At 38.6% G+C, this 18,555-nt stretch overlaps 1 protein-coding gene across 1 annotated transcript in view; it reads left to right on the top strand.

Annotated features, from left to right (window-relative positions):
* The window catches only part of TRIO (trio Rho guanine nucleotide exchange factor), a 176,701-nt gene that overhangs the window by 67,906 nt on the left and 90,240 nt on the right, over positions 1-18,555 (top strand). The window contains 10 exon segments of the mRNA XM_031058260.1: positions 1,629-1,748; positions 3,153-3,344; positions 3,806-3,955; positions 5,474-5,588; positions 9,997-10,112; positions 13,371-13,493; positions 16,262-16,456; positions 16,568-16,683; positions 17,219-17,285; positions 18,068-18,177. Coding sequence (XP_030914120.1) covers positions 1,629-1,748; positions 3,153-3,344; positions 3,806-3,955; positions 5,474-5,588; positions 9,997-10,112; positions 13,371-13,493; positions 16,262-16,456; positions 16,568-16,683; positions 17,219-17,285; positions 18,068-18,177 — 1,304 coding nt within the window.

An 18,555-nucleotide genomic window follows, 5' to 3' on the forward strand; every position in this document is an offset into this window, starting at 1 on the left:
AAAGTGGAAAAGGACTAGCTGAGGGAGGATTATAGGTCAGCTAGTTTAACACAGTTCCCAGGAAAAATATTGAAACAAGTAGATCATTAAACTTGAACAGTGACAAAAGGAGAAAAGGCTAGCACAGGTCAATTAATCATAGCTTTCCATTGATAACCCCCCCCCCTTTTTTTTAATCTGACAAGGCAACAGCTCTTCTGGGAGGGGTGGAAAAGCAGTGTCAAAGCTTTTAAAATAGTGCAGCTCAGTCTGTCTGGCCCTAACTTACTATGAGAATGTCATATGAGACTAAATTACCAAGAGTGATAACTTGCTGAAAAAACATACTCAGTAACAAAAGTTATTAAGAGACTCAGTGGGTTGGAAAGCAGATTTTAAAATGAAAAAAAAAAAGTTGTATTTGTCCATATTTGGATACTACTGGTTCATGTTCTCAGTCAGAAAATCTATGTGTTAGCAACTATGCTATTAAATTTGAAGTTAAAAGCAGTTAGCAACTATGCTATTAAATTGGAAGTTAAAAGCAGTTAGCAACTATGCTATTAAATTGGAAGTTAAAAGCAGGAGCAGCTGGAAAAGGGGTTTGAGTTTGTCAGAAGATGCTGGATTACAATTCAGAATTATCTTGATGGGAGAATGGGAGAAGTGTGCTTTAAGAAGGATATGAGTTTGAATAGTGAAAAATACAGAGCATGATGTACTGGATAGAATAATCAGCTGAATAAATACAGGGGTAATTACTGGTAGGCAGCAGTTCCATAGAAGAGTTGTACAGATGATAGTGAATAACCTGAATTATGTCCCATTTTACTCAGTGTTTGAAAAATTATGACCAAGTCATGGTTATCAACTGGAGAGAGCTCATAAAAGAGCAGTGTTCTAGAAAAATAAGGTGACTGACTTCACATGGGAGAGATTGAAGAGATCAAGATCAACAAGAGGAATCTAAAGGAGGGTATCAGATAATGTTCCTGATGGAGAGAGGAGAGGGAAAAACAAAGCTGATGCAAAGAGGGAGAAAATGTCTTTTTTTCCTTCTTCTTGTTTTTTTTGGGAGAGGTCTAAAAAGTTGCATGTTCCTGCTGTTGATAAGGAATGTATAAGGTGGCCTCCTGAAGCTTCTGCCCAGCCATGGATTCTTCCAGTTTCACTGGACACATCAAAGAAGGCACATTCTGAAAAATTAAAATCTTCAGGCAGTTAGAAGGACACTCAATGATCACATTTTTCTCAACATTACTGTTCAAAATTATATGCATACTTTTTGCTAAGCTATAGATCTTTAATTTGCAGTACTGACACTGGCTTTCAGGCGGCTATTACTTGTATCTTGTTCCAGCAGTGACAGAAGCAGTATTCAAAAGCATGACCTTTTTCAGAGTATGAACTGAAGCCTCAAGCATGTAGTAGTTGACTGCAAGCTGTGAGTTGATAGCTCAGTGAAATTGTACTGAATATCATTCACTGTGCTTACTCAATATAAAATTCACTGTAGTATGTAATTAACAAATTACTTAGTTATCAGTTCCAGTGCTGATGTGACCCTAAATGTTGTTGCCCCTACAGTGGTACTTTTTTGTTGGTTGGCAGTGGAATTGTGTATTTCATGGTCTTTTCTTTTGTTACAGGTTTTGGGCTGGATTCGAAATGGAGAGTCAATGTTAAATGCTGGGCTCATCACTGCTAGCTCTTTGCAGGAGGCAGAGCAGTTACAGAGGGAGCATGAGCAGTTTCAACATGCAATAGAGGTAAAAGCACCATTTTAGTGACCATGGCCTTGTATTTACAGTTCTCTGTAAATAGCACTCTTGGATTCGTGCTACAGTATTTTCAGTTTAGGAAAAGTTGTTGAACCCATGGCAAAAAGACAAAAACACTTAGTGAGAAGCTGATGTTTGTTCTTATTTATTTTTAATCTACAGTTCCAGGTGAACATCTTCTCAGTGCCTTTTTTGCATCTTTATAAAGTGGTAGCTGTTCAGAGCAATTTTGCTGAAAATAGTGTTTTCATTTGTTATTCCTTTCCTAGAACATAACTTATAATTCTAAATGTAAAATAAATTAAGAATAAATGGACCAGGAAGCAGCAGTTTTGCGTATTCTGAGGTCATCCTTTAATATTTCCAGTTTTGTTTGAGAGTAGGTTTCAGTGAAACTTCTATGTGGTGGTGTGTCAATCCCCCTGCCATGGCTTCAAGCTAAACTTCTCAGATTGGTCATATTGCTGCAAAAAAATAGGCAGGGTTCTTAAGATTGATTGAAGTGCAGTCTTACTGAGTAACTTAGTGATAATATTAGCAATGTTGTGATTGTTTGGGTAGACTATTTTCAGAAGTACTGTGCCTTGCAGTAGCTCTTTAATGTTCTTTTCCTGTTTGGTAGAACTTTATGCTTCCCCTCTCTTGATTTTTTTTTTAATTAAAGTTTGCACTATATGCCCCCTTATTTTGAGGAGCTTTGGTAACTCTGAAGTATAAAAATTATGAGACCTCTAGGTGTTTGTCAGTTTAAGAATACATTGTGAGGAAGCTTAAAAATCTGTGTTTCCTAGGCCATTCTTTACTCAGATATAATAGTACTTAGTAGTATTAACCCCTTAATACTTTAATATTATTTGGTTTTAGACAGGTATTTCTCTGCACAGAGAAATACAGTTTAAAAAATTTGCTTGCAGTCAATAGACCATTGTCTTTTTTTATTGATCTTCATGCCTGCAACTTTCTTTGCTCACTACTGATGTGCAAAAGACTGAAGTTAAAGCTGTAAAGATTGCCAGAATAAGATAGATTTTTGTCATCGTCTTTGTTTCTCACTGTGAAGGGAAAGAAAATCCAACTGAAATTCATAATTACAGCAACATGTAATGCAACATAGATGCATCATGTGTAGCTTAATGCCAGACAGTTACTATTTGTTAAGAACTGCTATTTAGGGTTGATTTGATGATAAATCTCTACAGGATTTATTTCCTTTATATTTGCATAGAGAAGTCACACAGTATCAGACAGTCATTTTTAGTTGATGGGTGTTTGTGCAAGTCATTGACACATTGACACTGTGTCATTGACACAGTGGAAATGTGAGCCTCTGAGGTCTGGGAGTAAATGAACTGAAGTGCTCCACTGAACTTGTGACTTTTCACCTCTTGTCAGAAAACACATCAAAGAACCCTGCAGTTTCAGCAGAAGGCAGAGGCAATGCTGCAGGCTAATCACTACGACATGGACATGATCCGGGAGTGCGCAGAGAAGGTCGCTTCCCACTGGCAACAGCTGATGCTGAAGATGGAGGATCGTCTCAAGCTTGTGAATGCCTCTGTTGCCTTCTATAAAACTTCTGAGCAGGTACAGAAATGCAGATCTGCATTGGTTAATTCCTCAGTGTGGCATAAAACAGCATTACTTGAAAAAATGCTTGATGAGGTTTGGTTATATTTACTCATTTGATGGCTAGTTCTGGTTTTTGTGTGAGAGTCAGAGAAAAATCAGTTTAATCTACTTGTCCACAGAAAAGTTTGGGGGGAGGTTGGCAAGGTTGCCTCCTCTGCAGCCATAATTTAAGCCCATCCAGAACTATGCAGTCACAGAGGCAGAGAAAGATGAACAATTTTAGGGACAGCCTCTGAGCATTGCCACATAAGCAGGCCAGTGCTTGTAAACCTGCAGCCAGAGTTTGTTGCCTTAAGTCCCGGTCAAAATGTGTCAGAAGCTGGGGGGTATATATAAGGAGTAGATGGGTTTTCTTTTTTTTGAGGCCTGAATTTTGATTTTTTGCCTTACTGAATTGGCCACCTTTTTCCTGAAAGGTGTGCAGTGTGCTGGAAAGCCTGGAGCAAGAATATAAGCGAGAAGAAGATTGGTGTGGGGGAGCAGACAAACTGGGCCCCAACTCTGAAACAGATCACGTTACTCCCATGATAAGCAAACACCTGGAGCAGAAGGAAGCATTTCTGAAGGTAAGGTTGGGGATTTTTTGTGGTCTCCTGTGTCTTGGGAAGCATGCAGGCAAACTGCTCTTACAGTGCTGACATGGCTGTGGAAAGCATCAGTGGCCATCCCAAACTATAGGTATGTTCCCAACTGCAAAGATGTGGGAAGTGGCATGTTAACTGCTTCTGACAGTGATTAAGAGAATACTGCCAAGTGCATAAAATTGTAGCCAGTTTTATAAATACATTTCCTGTTGAACTTGAGTAGATGTCAGATCTCCCAGTGTGACTGAAGAGGAATTGGAAGTCACTGCTTTGAGCAACTGTCACTCTAGAGAATGCTTAAAGGCTGCTGCTTTGGAAGAGGAGTGAAAGTCACACAGTGCCATTGCTCCCTGTGCATCAGAGCAGTTCGCAGATGTACTGGGATGGCAGAGAAATATAGAAGGAGGAAATGGGTAGACAGGCATCTGGGAGTAGTTGGGTTTTGTGTAATAGTCTTCAGATAAATGAAAGATTTTTGTTCCAACTAATGTCCTAGTGAAGATTATTGATCATACTGAATTAAATGTGCAACGTGTACTTGCAGAGCAGTATAACTAACTCTGTGATCAAAAGCATTTTCCAGCATCACCATGAAAGACTACTAAGAGAATAAAACTTTTTTGTTAGAAACCTTCTTGTTCTTATTACGCAGATTACAACACTCAAAAACATATTAACAGAACTCAAAGTATACAACCTAATAGATCCTTCTGCAGCTGGCATGAATTACTAATCTTTGTTTTAAAATGGTATGAGAAATTATTTAGTGTCTTTATTACTGTATCAAACCTTCAAACCTATTACTGTATTCTACCTTCATCTAACCTTTTAAAGTAGCATTCCATAATTTGCATGTTAAAAATGAAGCAGACAACCCATATGTAGTATTTGATATTTGTTAAGATGAGGATGACAACTGAGCTGAGTGCTTGCAATATAATGGCAAGGACTGAAAGCTCTCAAGGCCTTGCCTTCATATTGTAAGAGCAGGTATTACTATTTTAGCACTTTTGGTTTCACTTCAGCAAAACATTCACTTTTTGTTTAAAGTACTGATCGATGTTTAGGAATATGCAGGTGGGTACACAACCATGTGCGCTGTTTACGCAGTAAGTAGCTTCAGGTGGCACTTGGCACATACACTAAACAAACTTCTCTGTGAACTCTGAGTCATGCTGAAATCCCTAGAGCAGATAATTGCTTTTCAGGCTCTTCAGAAAAGAGGAATAGCATTTTATTTATTTATTTTATTTATTTTATATGTATTTGTTTATCTGCTTTGTTTTTTCTCTGCCAGGTAAGGTGTAACTTGTATTTGGCGGAATATCTATTCTAATAGTTGGCTTGGCTTGGCTTACTTGTAGAAAAGATTTAACATGCCATGCTTTCCAAAACTGAAGTAGGTGACAAATGTACAAAAAGAGAGTTAGGAAGATCTTTAATTTCTTCAACATGTTTATTTGTGCATCTTCAAATAAAGTTGTACCTCTGACTCTCTAGGCCTGCACACTGGCTCGGAGGAATGCTGATGTCTTCCTGAAATACCTGCACAGGAACAGTGTCAACATGCCAGGGATGGTGACACACATCAAAGCACCTGAACAGCAAGTGAAAAGTAAGGGGCTTCTTGTTCTCTTTCTTCTCACAGGAATGTGATCATCATGTGCTGTGGTGTGTGTGGGGATAGGGTAGTGAAGCCTGGCCAAGTGGAAAGAGTTCTGTCAGGTTTAACAGGAAACAAATTGCTCACACACTTTGAAGGCGCTGACAGTCTTCAAAGTCCCTTAAATGAAGTTGCTTGGAATTCTTTTATTTACTACTTACACCTAATCTTCTTTCTATTTGAGACCCAAATGTGTTGCTTTTATTGAGACAATGAGGTAGTAAACTTCCACATGATAATGTTTGGTCTGAAGCCAAATGGGAGCTGATCAGTGTAAGCTTATTCAATGTGTTGGTGTCGGGCCTTCTGCAAGTTCCCTGGGAGTGCCAGAGTGATATGAGGTTATTGCTTGTACGATGCCCTTGAGCACTTCAGATAGTTTGAATCAGTGTTGAAGAACTTCATGAAGTATGGGGTAACTTAAATCATGTTTAAACTCGATGTGTAGACAGGTAGTAGCTGAGGTGAAGCTGGAAAGGGCTACTACGTGAGGCTTGGCTTTTACTAAGAGAAATAATATGTCGTACAGCTTTAAGGGGTAATAAGCACTCTAGGGAATGGAGAGGGAGAGACCTGTGGGGCTTTGAGGGACAAAAGTGCAAAAATTAATAGGGTATGCATAACTGCTGGGTGTGGTAGCAGAACAGAGATCAGAGAGATTCAGAAGTAAATATTGGATTTTAATAATTTAATTGCCAGTCATATTCTACTGTATACATTTTGAAGCTGTAACTGAACACTGTGGCCACACTACAGTCTCAAAACCAGAGAAGTCTAATTTCTAATTAAATGCTGTTTGCACCTACCCAAAGGGAAGTTACGCATATGATGTAGCCAGACTCAAGAGGAACATGGCAGTAAGTCTAGAGAAAAAGTTGCAGCAAGGAAAATTCTGAATGGGAGAAAGTGTTACAGCAAGATGGATTAGAGCAGGTTGCCCAGAGAGGTAGGAGAATCTGTACCCTTAAGAATTTAAAACTTAGTTGAACAAGCCCCTGGAAAACTTTGAAATTAGTGGTGCTTTGAAGAGGAGATTAAAACAGATGGCCTGCAGAGGTCACTTCACCCTAATTTACTTGATGAGTCTATTAGAAAAGGACAAGTTCACTGGTTCACTTTAACTACAAGGGGTAAACAACTCATTGTTTTTCCTCCGTCCTCAACATTTCTAGAACTGTACAAAAGAAAATCTCAGCACAAATGCCAACAGTATCAGTAGCTGAAGCTGACATTTGTCACTTAGTTCTTCTTTCAGTAAGAAACAAAGAAAACAGAGCTGAAGAAAGCAGAAGTTGTAGCTGCCACACTTACTGAATATTAGACAATTTTTTAGACAGATTTTCAGTTCTGAAATCTGTATAGGAGTGGTCATTCTGAGAAAGGTAAATGTGCTTATGTGAGGAAAAAATAGAATGATCTCTACTAATGTCCTTAAGAGTAATAATTGCATATCAGAACCATAGTGTTATGCATGTTCTGCATACATTTAAAGTTCTGGATCAGTGATACATGCTTAAAAAACAACAAAAAACCAACAAAAATCCCCAAGCAGAAAAAAATAAGCTGTTCCCTCCATAAACCATGTAATTTATGCTTCTGAGAATTAAACATGAGCTAAGGTAGAGTTAGTGGGGACTCCTTCCTGTTAGTTGTCAATGGTATGGTAGTAACTGACCAAATTATAAAAATGTTCACTCTGTTCTTCCTGTTCAAATATGCGTGTCAAGAAAAAAAGAGATCTACTCTCACCTCTTTTCTTAATCAAGAAAAAAATGTGGTGTTTATTTTAGTGAGAGACAGATTACATGTGTTCTAATAGAGCATTACAACTGAGATGTATGCTTGAGACTGGCAGACTGCAATCAGTATATAGTTTATAAATTAATGCCTTAAAAACTTGAGTAAGCTTTGAGTTCCTGCAGAACTGCTGAACATTTTTCAAAAACTTCCTTCAGTGGCATACTTGATCCTTATTCCCAGATGCAGATTAAGTTATCTGGAAAAGTGATGTTTTAATCTAGGCAAAGTTTAGCTAAGCATATGCTTCATGGGGAACAGGAATTGCAGTGGTACTGAACTCTGAGAAGTGTCCTTATGTCTTTGCATACCAGTATAAATAATTTCTGTGGTATGCAGTTAAGGGTACCCAATCATTGTCTCACTTGGGAAGGAACTGTGGCCTAAAACTGTGCTGTGGCAGGTGGATTGAGTTTGTGACAATTCCTGTAAGCTCAGAAATTACAGTATCTTCATCTTTGTTTCTGCTGCTAAGTCTGTGTGCATCAGTGTTACCTGTCTCTGCTGTACAGGCTGCGACTGAGCATGGTTCAGGAACTTGTCCAGTGGTGCCTATATTTTTAGATAGGTTGATAGAAGGATGCAGAGAGCTGAGAGCTCTTTGAGCCTGGAAAAGAAGCTGAAAGTTTAGGGAACAATACTAACAAATGTTGGAATCAAAGTAAATGACAGCAACAGGGACTGTAGTTCAGGTGGCTTGAGATACAAAGATGCTTTTCCAAACCTAATATTATATATTGATGTTCTATAACTTCCTTAGAGTAGTTTATAGAACATTTTTTTCTCCTATTTGTCAGTCCAAGAAATTAATGGCACTAACACTAACAGTGCCCAGCCAAATATCTCTCACTGCCTTGCCATCTGTATCATGTCCTGACAGAACAAATGCTGTTCCAATATGCTAAATTCACCTCACTTGCTCTTTGTCAGAACTACTTTGCTTGCGTCACTATCAAGATGTCTCTTTTTATATGGTGTGTCCAGTTGGGAGTGTTGCATTGTATAATGATAATTGTGTCCCACCCACTCCACCTCCCTGCCTTCTGAAATCTGGCATATACTCTGAGCAAGTGTTTTGGAAGTGACATAAGGCAGAAATTAAACTGAGAAAGCAGGGGAGGCTCACAGCAGATCAGCTCATAGTTTGGCATATGAGGGGAGCCTGACCAGCAAAAAATAAAACCTTGGCCACAGTGACCACATTCCAACCAAAAGCAAATTCTGGGTGATCTCAGCACCCTGTGGCAAATGGGAATATGGTGCTTGTAAGCAGAAGGACGTTGGCAGTGATGCAGACAGGTTTCATAATCCTCAGGGAGGCTGTGACAAGTGGTTGTGTTCGATCCCAGATCTCTGATGAGGTAGACAAAGATGCATTTCCCCTCAGGCTTCCTGTTACTTGAGTTTCTCTTGTCAAACTGTTTCTTGGAGTTGTTAGCTTTTGGGATGTAAAGCATGGTGGACTTGCACAGTGGGAGAGCAGAATGCAGGCGCCTTAAGACACGTAGCACCTGATCGCCTTCACTTGTAATTATGGATCATGGAAAATAGTCAGCTCTGGGTATAAGTAGAAATGTAAGTAGTGTTGGTGTAAAGAGTAAGACTTTTTTGTCGTCTCTTCTGCTTCTGCTGGACCTCTCTTTTGGCTCAATTCTGTGCAATTGCAACAGAATCACCTGGTGGAGACATTGAGTGTCCCCATTCCCCTGTGCTCAGCTTGCCTTCTCGGGTTTGCAGTAGCTACTAAGTCAAGTAGGGCTGCTGCTCTGGAAGCAGCAGTGGGTAAAGTGAGCTTCACAGGAAACTGCTAAAATGTCTTTTTTTGGTGGAAAAACCGTAAGAATTCAAGAAGCAGAATTCGGGTAAGGTTTTCTGCATATTGTAAGCGCAAGGTCTTTGCTAGGAAGAATTTAAAAGGTTGGACATGTGGAATTTGGATGTGAGTTTTCTGATACTCAGGAATAACAAGCTGTGGAGTTAATTATTTGATTACCTGAAAGTTCTGTCAAGGTTCAGTGAACATTCATATTTAACAAGTTAGCTTACTCTTACTTGTATTTAACAAGTCAGCTTACTTATGCTGCATTTGATCTTGTGGTGACCTGAGGTTGTACATTTGTTCATCTGTATTAAATCATTAAAATACTTTAGAGGAGACTGATATATAAAAAATTTCCTTTTTTTACTTCAATATGATATTTTAAGCATGTTGTGATTACTTTTGCATGCTTATTCTTTCTGAGGAAAACCCATCAAGTGCCATCTTTATCAGCCTACATTTTCAATCCTGCTATAAGCAGCGGCAGCCCCCTTGTGAAAAATATTGGAGAGGAAAAAAACATGTAGTAGAAAGTTTTAATTGCATCTCTAGTTTAACCAGTAGTTCTGTAAGTAATGAAAAAGGAACACTCTGTGTTTATTAATATCAGAAAATAAGGCAAAGCAAAGACTAGCAGAAAGAGCAAATGTATAGTAAATTCTACAATGTAGAGTACTTTATTCTCCTGATTTTAGTGTGATATTTTAAATTTGGTTGTCATAAGCTCTGTTTTCATTTCTTCAGATATCTTGAATGAGCTCTTCCAGAGGGAGAACCGTGTGCTGCATTATTGGACCATGCGTAAAAGGCGTCTTGATCAATGCCAGCAGTACGTGGTGTTTGAAAGAAGTGCCAAACAGGTGAGGGCATCATATGAAAATCCTCTTTGGTGTGATTGGGAGTTCACTGTCTTCTCACAGTAACAAATTTGTCATTCACTTCTATATTTCAAATGGTTAAAACATCAGAAGGATTGAAGTAGCAAATTGAATTCTTTGCTTTGCCTTTAATAGAGAACAGCTAAATTCAGTGAGGCAGTGTGTCTGTAACTGTTGTAACTTAAAGGTGATGTTTTGCTTCTGCCAGCTTCATCTGGTACTGGCAAATCTAATTTCTGCAAGCTTGTGTTTGACAAATTGTTATGCTTGTTAACTTTTACACACACACCTAATTTGTCTGGGGAAATTACAGGCAGCAGCATTTTTCTCAGATGTTGGAGGAAAAATATCTAATTAAGTTGATTGGCAGTTCTAGAAATCTGACAAGTTGGATAACTCATTAAACAATAATAACTGAATTACTTTGGTTTTTCAATTCTTTGTATTTGGTTTCATGGTTTCCTGCATGATAGATCCACCTCTTGGTATTTTGTTGAATTTATCAGTCTGAAAAGAACTATTGAGTAACTGCCACACATGCAAAAAAAAAATTCCTTCACTAATCAAAACACATGCCTTAAAAATAAGCAAGGGGTTCAAGGCAGAAGTGGCAAGTAGATTGATCTGTGATGGTTTTTTCGTTGGTTTTTTGTTTTTTTAAACTGGTTATAAGATTGAGAAAAGAAGCTATCTGTTCCTGTTCTGTGGAAAATTACACAATGCCCATAGTGTAAAATATAGTCAGATCCTCTTGAAAGGGCTCAAAAACCTAATCTTTTATTTCTTTGTGACAGCTAATTTATGCAAAAGTTTAAATACTCTTGGTCTGGTTTGCTCTCTTGAAAGAATTCTCAAGTCTGCCTTTCATGCTTTCACAAAGAAATTAATGCAAGATGCACCTTGGAATGAATTTGAAGTTTGATACCTCTTTAAAACACCACCACCATCCCTTCCATGCTCCCCTGTCCTCGCCTCCCTGCCCTACTTTTGAATAACCTTAATTTAAACCTCTGACAAGCACATGATCTACTTGTTTTTGTATAGAGATTACTAACAAACAGTCAAAGAGTGGAGATAAAGATCTGTCAGCATTTTCATTGTAAATGCCATTTTTCAGCAATCACCAGTTCAGTCATCAAAAAGCAAAGTGAACCAAACCATATATGGGACTCTACAGTGATTAGCCAAAAAAATGGAAGTGTTGCTGTCTTCATTTAGATGTCTTTCTGGAATTTGGAAGAACCTGTTCTTTGTGCTTTCAGAACTTCCTGCCCTTGTGATGGAAAAGATACCATAGCAGTTTGCAAGAACAGTGTTAGATTCTCAAATCCTTTCAGAGTTAAGGACTTACCTGATCCCTAAACTGATTCCTCCAGTTCTTGTAGTGATACCTCAGGTGAAATAAAAGCTGATCTAAACTGTAGGAATTAAAATCAAGTTGAACTTTCTGTCATACTGTGCCTCTAGAGAGCTGCCAGCAAGTTACGAAAAGACAACATTTCATTCTCATGACGGGGGGATTGGAACTACATGATCTTTAAGTTCTCATCCCATCAAAACCATTCTGTGATTTGGGGAAGGGCAGCTTTTTGTTTATCATTCATTCCAGCATTATGTAATAAACCCACTAAAAAAAGGCAGAGAAGTATTAAATGTTGTTGGTAATATGGTAGCCATGCAGTGCCTGTCCATATCAGTCTTCACTTGCAAAGATTGACATTAGAATGACAACATGTGTCATAGAGGTGGTTGGTTGAAATATTACCTTTTTGGCAGAAGTCCAACAGTTGTTCCATCAGCAACTCTTAAAAGTATAGGTCCATCTCATCAGGCTTGCACCTGCACTAGTATGTGACTAAGAAAATGGCATCCTGGCATTCACATTTGGTGTTGAATTTTGAAGGCTTTCTACTCATTTCAGGTTTTGCACCAAGAAGGAAAAAGGAAAAACAATTGAAGTGGAAGTAAGGGAATCAACGTTGTTTCATCACAGCTTTGATGAGTTTAAGTCATTGGTGAAATTATAATACAGACAGTGCCTTTTCTGATTCAGTGTAAGGATATGTGTGTGAAACATACATATCTACTCTCCACCAAGATAAATATTTTCCTTTTCTTGCTAGTGTGGATAGATAACACTCATAATTTCAGGTTATCCTTTCAGGGGAAGGGTGAACACCCACCAGCAATCTACTACTTTTTCTCTTGGAGTATTAAATTTTTACCTCGTATTCTGTGTATTTACTGAAGATACAGAAGCTACACATTTAGTAATAAGGTGGTTCTAAGCAAGCTGTGTAAATCTCTTTGAACATCTGCTATTGGCTTTTTCAGAAACTAGAAGTTTCTAAGCTCCCATCCCTCTGCCTGCTGTTGTAGGAAGCCTGTATTGAGAGCTGCAGAACAGTTGTCAGTTAGATTTTCACTGTTATGCAGCAGTTGGAGACAGCTCTTGCTTTTTTCAGGAGCCAGAGATTCCTCACGACCACTGAGTTATGATTAAAAGGGCTGCAGGTAATGTGGGTAAATCATAGATAATTACAAAGATCAGCATTTTTCATAATAGTGAGCAAATAAAGTGTGAGGATGTGGAAGAGAAACAATCTTAGTTTGCAGTTCTTTGTTCTTCTTTTTTTCTAGTTATACATACATAAATTAATTTAACTGAGACATCTCACTGTTCCTTCTCTGCTGCAGGTTTTATTTCTAGGAGCACAGACCACACTTTGTGAGGTTGGAATACATGTCAGCAGAAGAGCAAAGTGATAGTTAAATCTCATATGCTTGGAAAGTTTAGCGTGTACACTTGGTGGTCTTATGCACACTTTTACATGTTAGAACTTGTATATTTCTGAGCATGGCTGTCCCATGTGGCACCAAAAAAGTGATTTTTTTTCTTTTTCCTCAGCTGAGGAAAGTATACTATCAAAACTGTGAACACAATTAGTTAAAACTTTTCAATAGTGGACTGCTGTAGTCCTGCAGTAGTGGACTTCCCTGAAGTGTTTGGATTGATACATCATTTTTAATTCTCAAAGCATTGCTTCATAGTCTATGTGAATTATTTCAGCGTTATGAACTATTTGGTATTGTAGAGGCATTAGATGATTGCCACAAGTGACAAAGAGTAAAATTCGCCTGTGGCCAAACTGTGTATGTGAAATACTGGTTACTGATGGTTTCTGTTGGCAAAAATATATTGTCTTTTCTCTTACTTTTCTTCCTTAATGCTTTATTTAGGCTCTGGAATGGATTCATGACAATGGAGAGTTTTATTTATCCACACATACTTCCACTGGTTCCAGTATCCAGCACACTCAAGAGTTGTTAAAAGAACATGAAGAGTTTCAGATCACAGCAAAGGTAAAATAAATTTTAAAACTTATCACAAAATATTTAGAGTTGGAAGGAACCCCTGGAGATAAGTTAGTCCAGTTACCCTGCCTTGACAGGGTCCCCAAGAGCAGGTTACACAGGAGTGTATCCAGGTGAGTTTTGAATGTCTTCCCAGAGGGAGAGACTCCATGACATCCCTGGGATGCTTGTTCAGTGCCCTGCCACCCTCAGTGCAAAGAAATTCTCCCTCATGTTGAGATGGAACTTCTTGTGTTTTAGTTCATGACTGTTAGTCCTTGTCTTGTCACTGGGCATCACTGAAGATGGCACCATCCCCCTGATAGCCTCCTTTGAGATATTTTATATTTTGGTGAGATCCCCTCTCACTCTTCTCCAGACTAAACTGGCCCAGATCCCTGTCTCTCCTCATTACAGAGGTGCTCCAGACCCCAAACCATATTTGTGTTGCTCTGCTGGACCCTCTCCATTAGCTCCTTGTCTTTCCTGAACTGTGGAAGCGAGAATTGAACACAATACTCCAGATGTGGCCTCATTAGGGTCAAGTAGAGTGTCAGGATCGCCTCCCTCGACCTGCGGCCACACTCTTCCTGATGCACTCCAGGATACCATTGGGTCTCCTGGCCACAAGGACTCTGCAGGCTCATGCTCATCCACCAAGGCTCCCAGCTCCCTCTCCACAGAGCTGTTACCTAGTAGATCAGCCAACAACCTCTGCTGGTACTGGGGTTATTTCCCCCAGGTTGCAGGGGAATAACTGCCTTAGCCCTTGTTGAACTTCCTCAGATTCCTCTGCCCAACTCCCCAGCCTACTGAGCTCCCACTGAGGCAGCACAGCTGGTCCCCCCCAGTTCCATATCATCAACAAATTGCTGAGGTGCATCATGTTCCTTCTCCAGGTTGTCGATAAACAAGTTGAGTAGAAGTTGAATTATGTAAGATTTGAAACAAAATAAAACAACTGAATTCCCCTTGCCCATCAAAAAATCCCCCAAGGATGTGTCCATCGAGATCTGTTTACTTGCAGTGGCTTTCTGTCTGTATTTCTGCTGAGAATAGAATAAACCAGAAGGTAATGAGCAGATATTCATTGTTACTGGAGTTCCATGAGCCCCATGTGCTGTTGATTTCTCATGACAAAATCATAGTGAGGTAGCTTAAAAATGTTTTCAATACCTACAAACGTTTCAGGGCCTTTGATTTCCACTTTCATATCTTCATGATTGTGGATTACTGAATGTTCATTTAGGATATAAAATGCAACAAGCTGTATTATTATTCTGATTATTAATTAGAAGATATTAGAAAAATTAAAACTTTATTTGTTAGGTAACACATTTTCTTAAAGTATTCTGTGCTTCTCCTGTAAACCTTTTTGAGTCAGGCAGCAGAATGTTATTCTGCATCTCTGAAGGCCTTTACAGGCCTGAGGCTGTAAAATTGTCACTACTGAGGCTTTCCAGTTTTCACATGTGAAAGACAGACAACCATTGCATGACTGAACTACCTGAGTTTGTAGCCTTGTCTGTCTCAGGTCTGCCACCTGTTCAAACTGTCATCCGTTTCTCCCTCTGGCTCTTCAACCTTCATAGAAAAATAATTAAGCTCAGGAAAGTAAGCAAATGTTCATTTGTCTAAAGGATCACGTCAGAAGAGACTTGAAGATGGAGATGGTCAAGGGACATGTGGGAAAGGGGAAAAGAAAATCCAGAAAGAACAGAGATCACTTTTGATGTTGAAACCTGGATTTTCTTTTGTTTGATCTTTGCTTCAGACTTTGAATTCCTGGATCACTTCCAATATGCAGAGCACCACTACTTCTCCTTATTTCCTCTTTCAGCCTGTAGATGACATTGACTCCCCTTTTGAAAGGATGTTGTTTGTGTCACTCCCTTGGCATTTTGCTACCTGTTGGGAGGATATGTTAGCCCTTGCTAATTCCGTACTGAAAAGAAATGCTTGGATGAGGGACCATTAGGAAACAAAAAGAATTAAGAGAGGACAAACTTGATTTTTTCAATAATGTAAGAGTCAAATTTTTATTGACTATTTTGCTTAACTCCCTGCTAGCAAGGGCCCTGACAGTACACTCCACTCATGACAGAGAGGTGGATGTTTAAACTCATCCATTGTGCATGATTTATGATTTACATGAAAGAAAGTGCATAATCTTGGGCAGCTTGCTATTTGGGAAAAGCATTTAGAGATTTGGTGATAACTACTTGTTTCTCTTAGTTTCTCTCAAACAGCTCTGTGCCAACAAAGCATAATAGAGAAAAGATTTAAAGAATTCAGTCTTCATCCCTTAAAGAGTAAAGCATATACCAAGACTTACTTCCATCTCAGCATTTCTGTGGTGTCTAAAGGAGGTTGATGCTTGGGACTATGGGCCAGGTCTAATATCAGTGCTTCAGTGGTAATGAAAAAAGTACTCTCTTTGGCATCAAAATGCCTTTGTATTGATGCAAGAGTACTCATGCTGAAAGGCTTGCCTAGCAGAATTTAATCTCTGGGATAGATATGAAGCAGATATTTCAAAGAAAAATAAACAATCTGCTTCTAGTCATGTAATAATAAAGCCAAAGGAAACTTCTACATTAATCTTGTGCTATTTTTAATAAGTAAAAGGTATCTGTTTAAAGGAGTTCTGGGAAGAGAGGGGAAGAAGGTAGCTTCTTCAATTCCTTCTCTAATTGCACTTAGTAGCAGTTAAGCAAAATGACCCCCTGCATGACAGGTAGAGCTTGCAACTGTTTGATATTTTCCTGTTTTCCTAGCAAACCAAAGAGAGGGTGAAGTTGTTGATACAGCTGGCTGATGGCTTTTGTGAAAAAGGGCATGCTCATGCAACAGAGATTAAAAAATGTGTCACAGCAGTGGATAAGAGGTACAGAGACTTTTCCCTGCGCATGGAGAAATACAGGACCTCTTTAGAGAAAGCTCTGGGTATTTCCTCAGATTCCAATAAATCGGTAAGAGAAATTTGAGTGTGATGACAGACAAATAAGCTTTACTTGCATTTGATTTAGCTACCTTTTTCTCCTGTCTCCTTCCTTAATCAATTCTTCCTTTCTTTAATAAAGAGCAAAAGCTTGCAGCTGGATATAATCCCAGCCAGTGTCCCTGGGTCAGAGGTGAAACTGCGCGATGCTGCTCATGAGCTTAACGAAGAAAAACGAAAGTCTGCCCGCAGGAAAGAGTAATATATTTATTTATTTTTAATCAATGAGAATGCATAAATCAATCCTGATAATGAAACAACTGTCATGGCTTGTCTGGCAGCTTAGAAATCATATAAATGGCAAAAAGAGAGTGATAGTACTCAGTATCTCTTATTGCCATTTATTCACATGCTTGTTCTCGTAGATAATTCTAGCATGACAGAATCTTAAACTTTAAAAACTGTTAGACTTCTTTTAACATGCTTTTTTTTAGAAATAATGTGAAATAAATGTGTAAGGAGAGGAAGCAACACAAAAGTTAAATGACTGTAGCAGTGAAAAGTGTTAGAGAAAAAATTGTATCTCCTTCCCCATTTCTTTTTGTCCTGGTTAGTAATGGAGGGATGTTACCTCGTAGGTTTCCTTCCTCTGTTGTTTCTCTTCACATTTCACTTCTCAGATTTTTCTTGCTGCAGTGGAAAAGCAAAAGCTGATGAGGAGAACGATGTGTTCTGGTTATTATGCATTCACAGTGAGACTGAGATTTGATTATTCTTTCTGTTGTCACCTAAGGTTCATTATGGCTGAGCTAATTCAGACAGAAAAGGCTTACGTAAGAGACCTCCGGGAATGCATGGATGTGAGTTTTCTTTTTTTCACTAATCTTTGAAGGCAGGATTCAATCCGTTGCTCTGCGATTTTTTTTCTGGTTTTAACAGCTGAGCTTGATTGGTTTGGAATCATAGGATCAACTTAAGTATTCTTACTGCCATTAAGAAGAAACTTAGAATTACATCTGATAACAGCCATTTCAGAATTCACCCTATATGTTTTGCTTTTGTTGGTATGAATTTCAGTATTTGTTCCTTTCCCAATTCATAATCATGTGGGGGGGTTTTGTTTTAGAGAGAGGAGGGTAAAAGGAGGGGTTTACTTTATTTGCTTTGCTAGCAATAGGGGAGAGCTTGTGCTAATTCTCTTATTATCTGTATCACATGTTCTGCTACTAGCTGACTTTTTGAATAGAAATTCAGTGAGATTCCATGGAAAAGTGCCCAGTAATTGTTCTGCTGAAGCAACTAATGTTCAGTGGTAGCTGTTGCACAAAGCATGAACTTCTAGACTGCAGACACAACCTTGATAAGGAATATCCTGAAGCATTAGAGGTTGTCAAGAACACTATGCATTTTAAATTATGAAGTCTTAGGGACTCTGTTAAATTGTCAGTTTTAAAACTTGTATTTCACTGTCAAAATCACAAGGTAAATTTGACACAACAGGCACTGTCACAATTGGAGATGATGCTGCTGTATGATCTTTGCCTAGTTTCTAGTTTAATGCATACTTACAGATACCTGGCTGCGTCTGTTGGGAGTCTATCATCAGTTTTCACACATCTTTTTTTTTTTTTTTTCTGGGCAGACATATCTATGGGAAATGACAAGTGGAGTTGAGGAGATCCCACCTGGTATTGTAAACAAAGAACACATTATCTTTGGAAACATGCAGGAAATTTATGAGTTCCACAATAAGTGAGTGACTTATCTTCCATTTCCATACTACTGCTAAATCCAAATGATGACCTGAGGGATTTCCTAGTGAAAATACTGTGTATTTCAATAATAAATGCTTTCCCATCAAAAAAATTGAAAGATTTTCCTCTTGCATTGCTAAATTATTTCAGCTGTTGCTTTTTGCAGAGAGATAGATACACCATTAGAAATTATATTTTTCAGTCTCGGGCATCTTTCAGCATATAACAGATTTTCTGGATACACCAAAATTTTGTTTTAGGTTTATCAGTTGTTCTAAAGGGATGAAAACCATTGAACTCAATAAAATACAAACATAGCACAAACATTAGGGCTCTGCCATTCTTTCAGAACCCTCATTCCCAATATCCAAGTGCA

This window comes from Geospiza fortis, unplaced genomic scaffold (assembly GCF_000277835.1).
Source record: "Geospiza fortis unplaced genomic scaffold, GeoFor_1.0 scaffold281, whole genome shotgun sequence".
NCBI classification, from domain to species: domain Eukaryota; kingdom Metazoa; phylum Chordata; class Aves; order Passeriformes; family Thraupidae; genus Geospiza; species Geospiza fortis.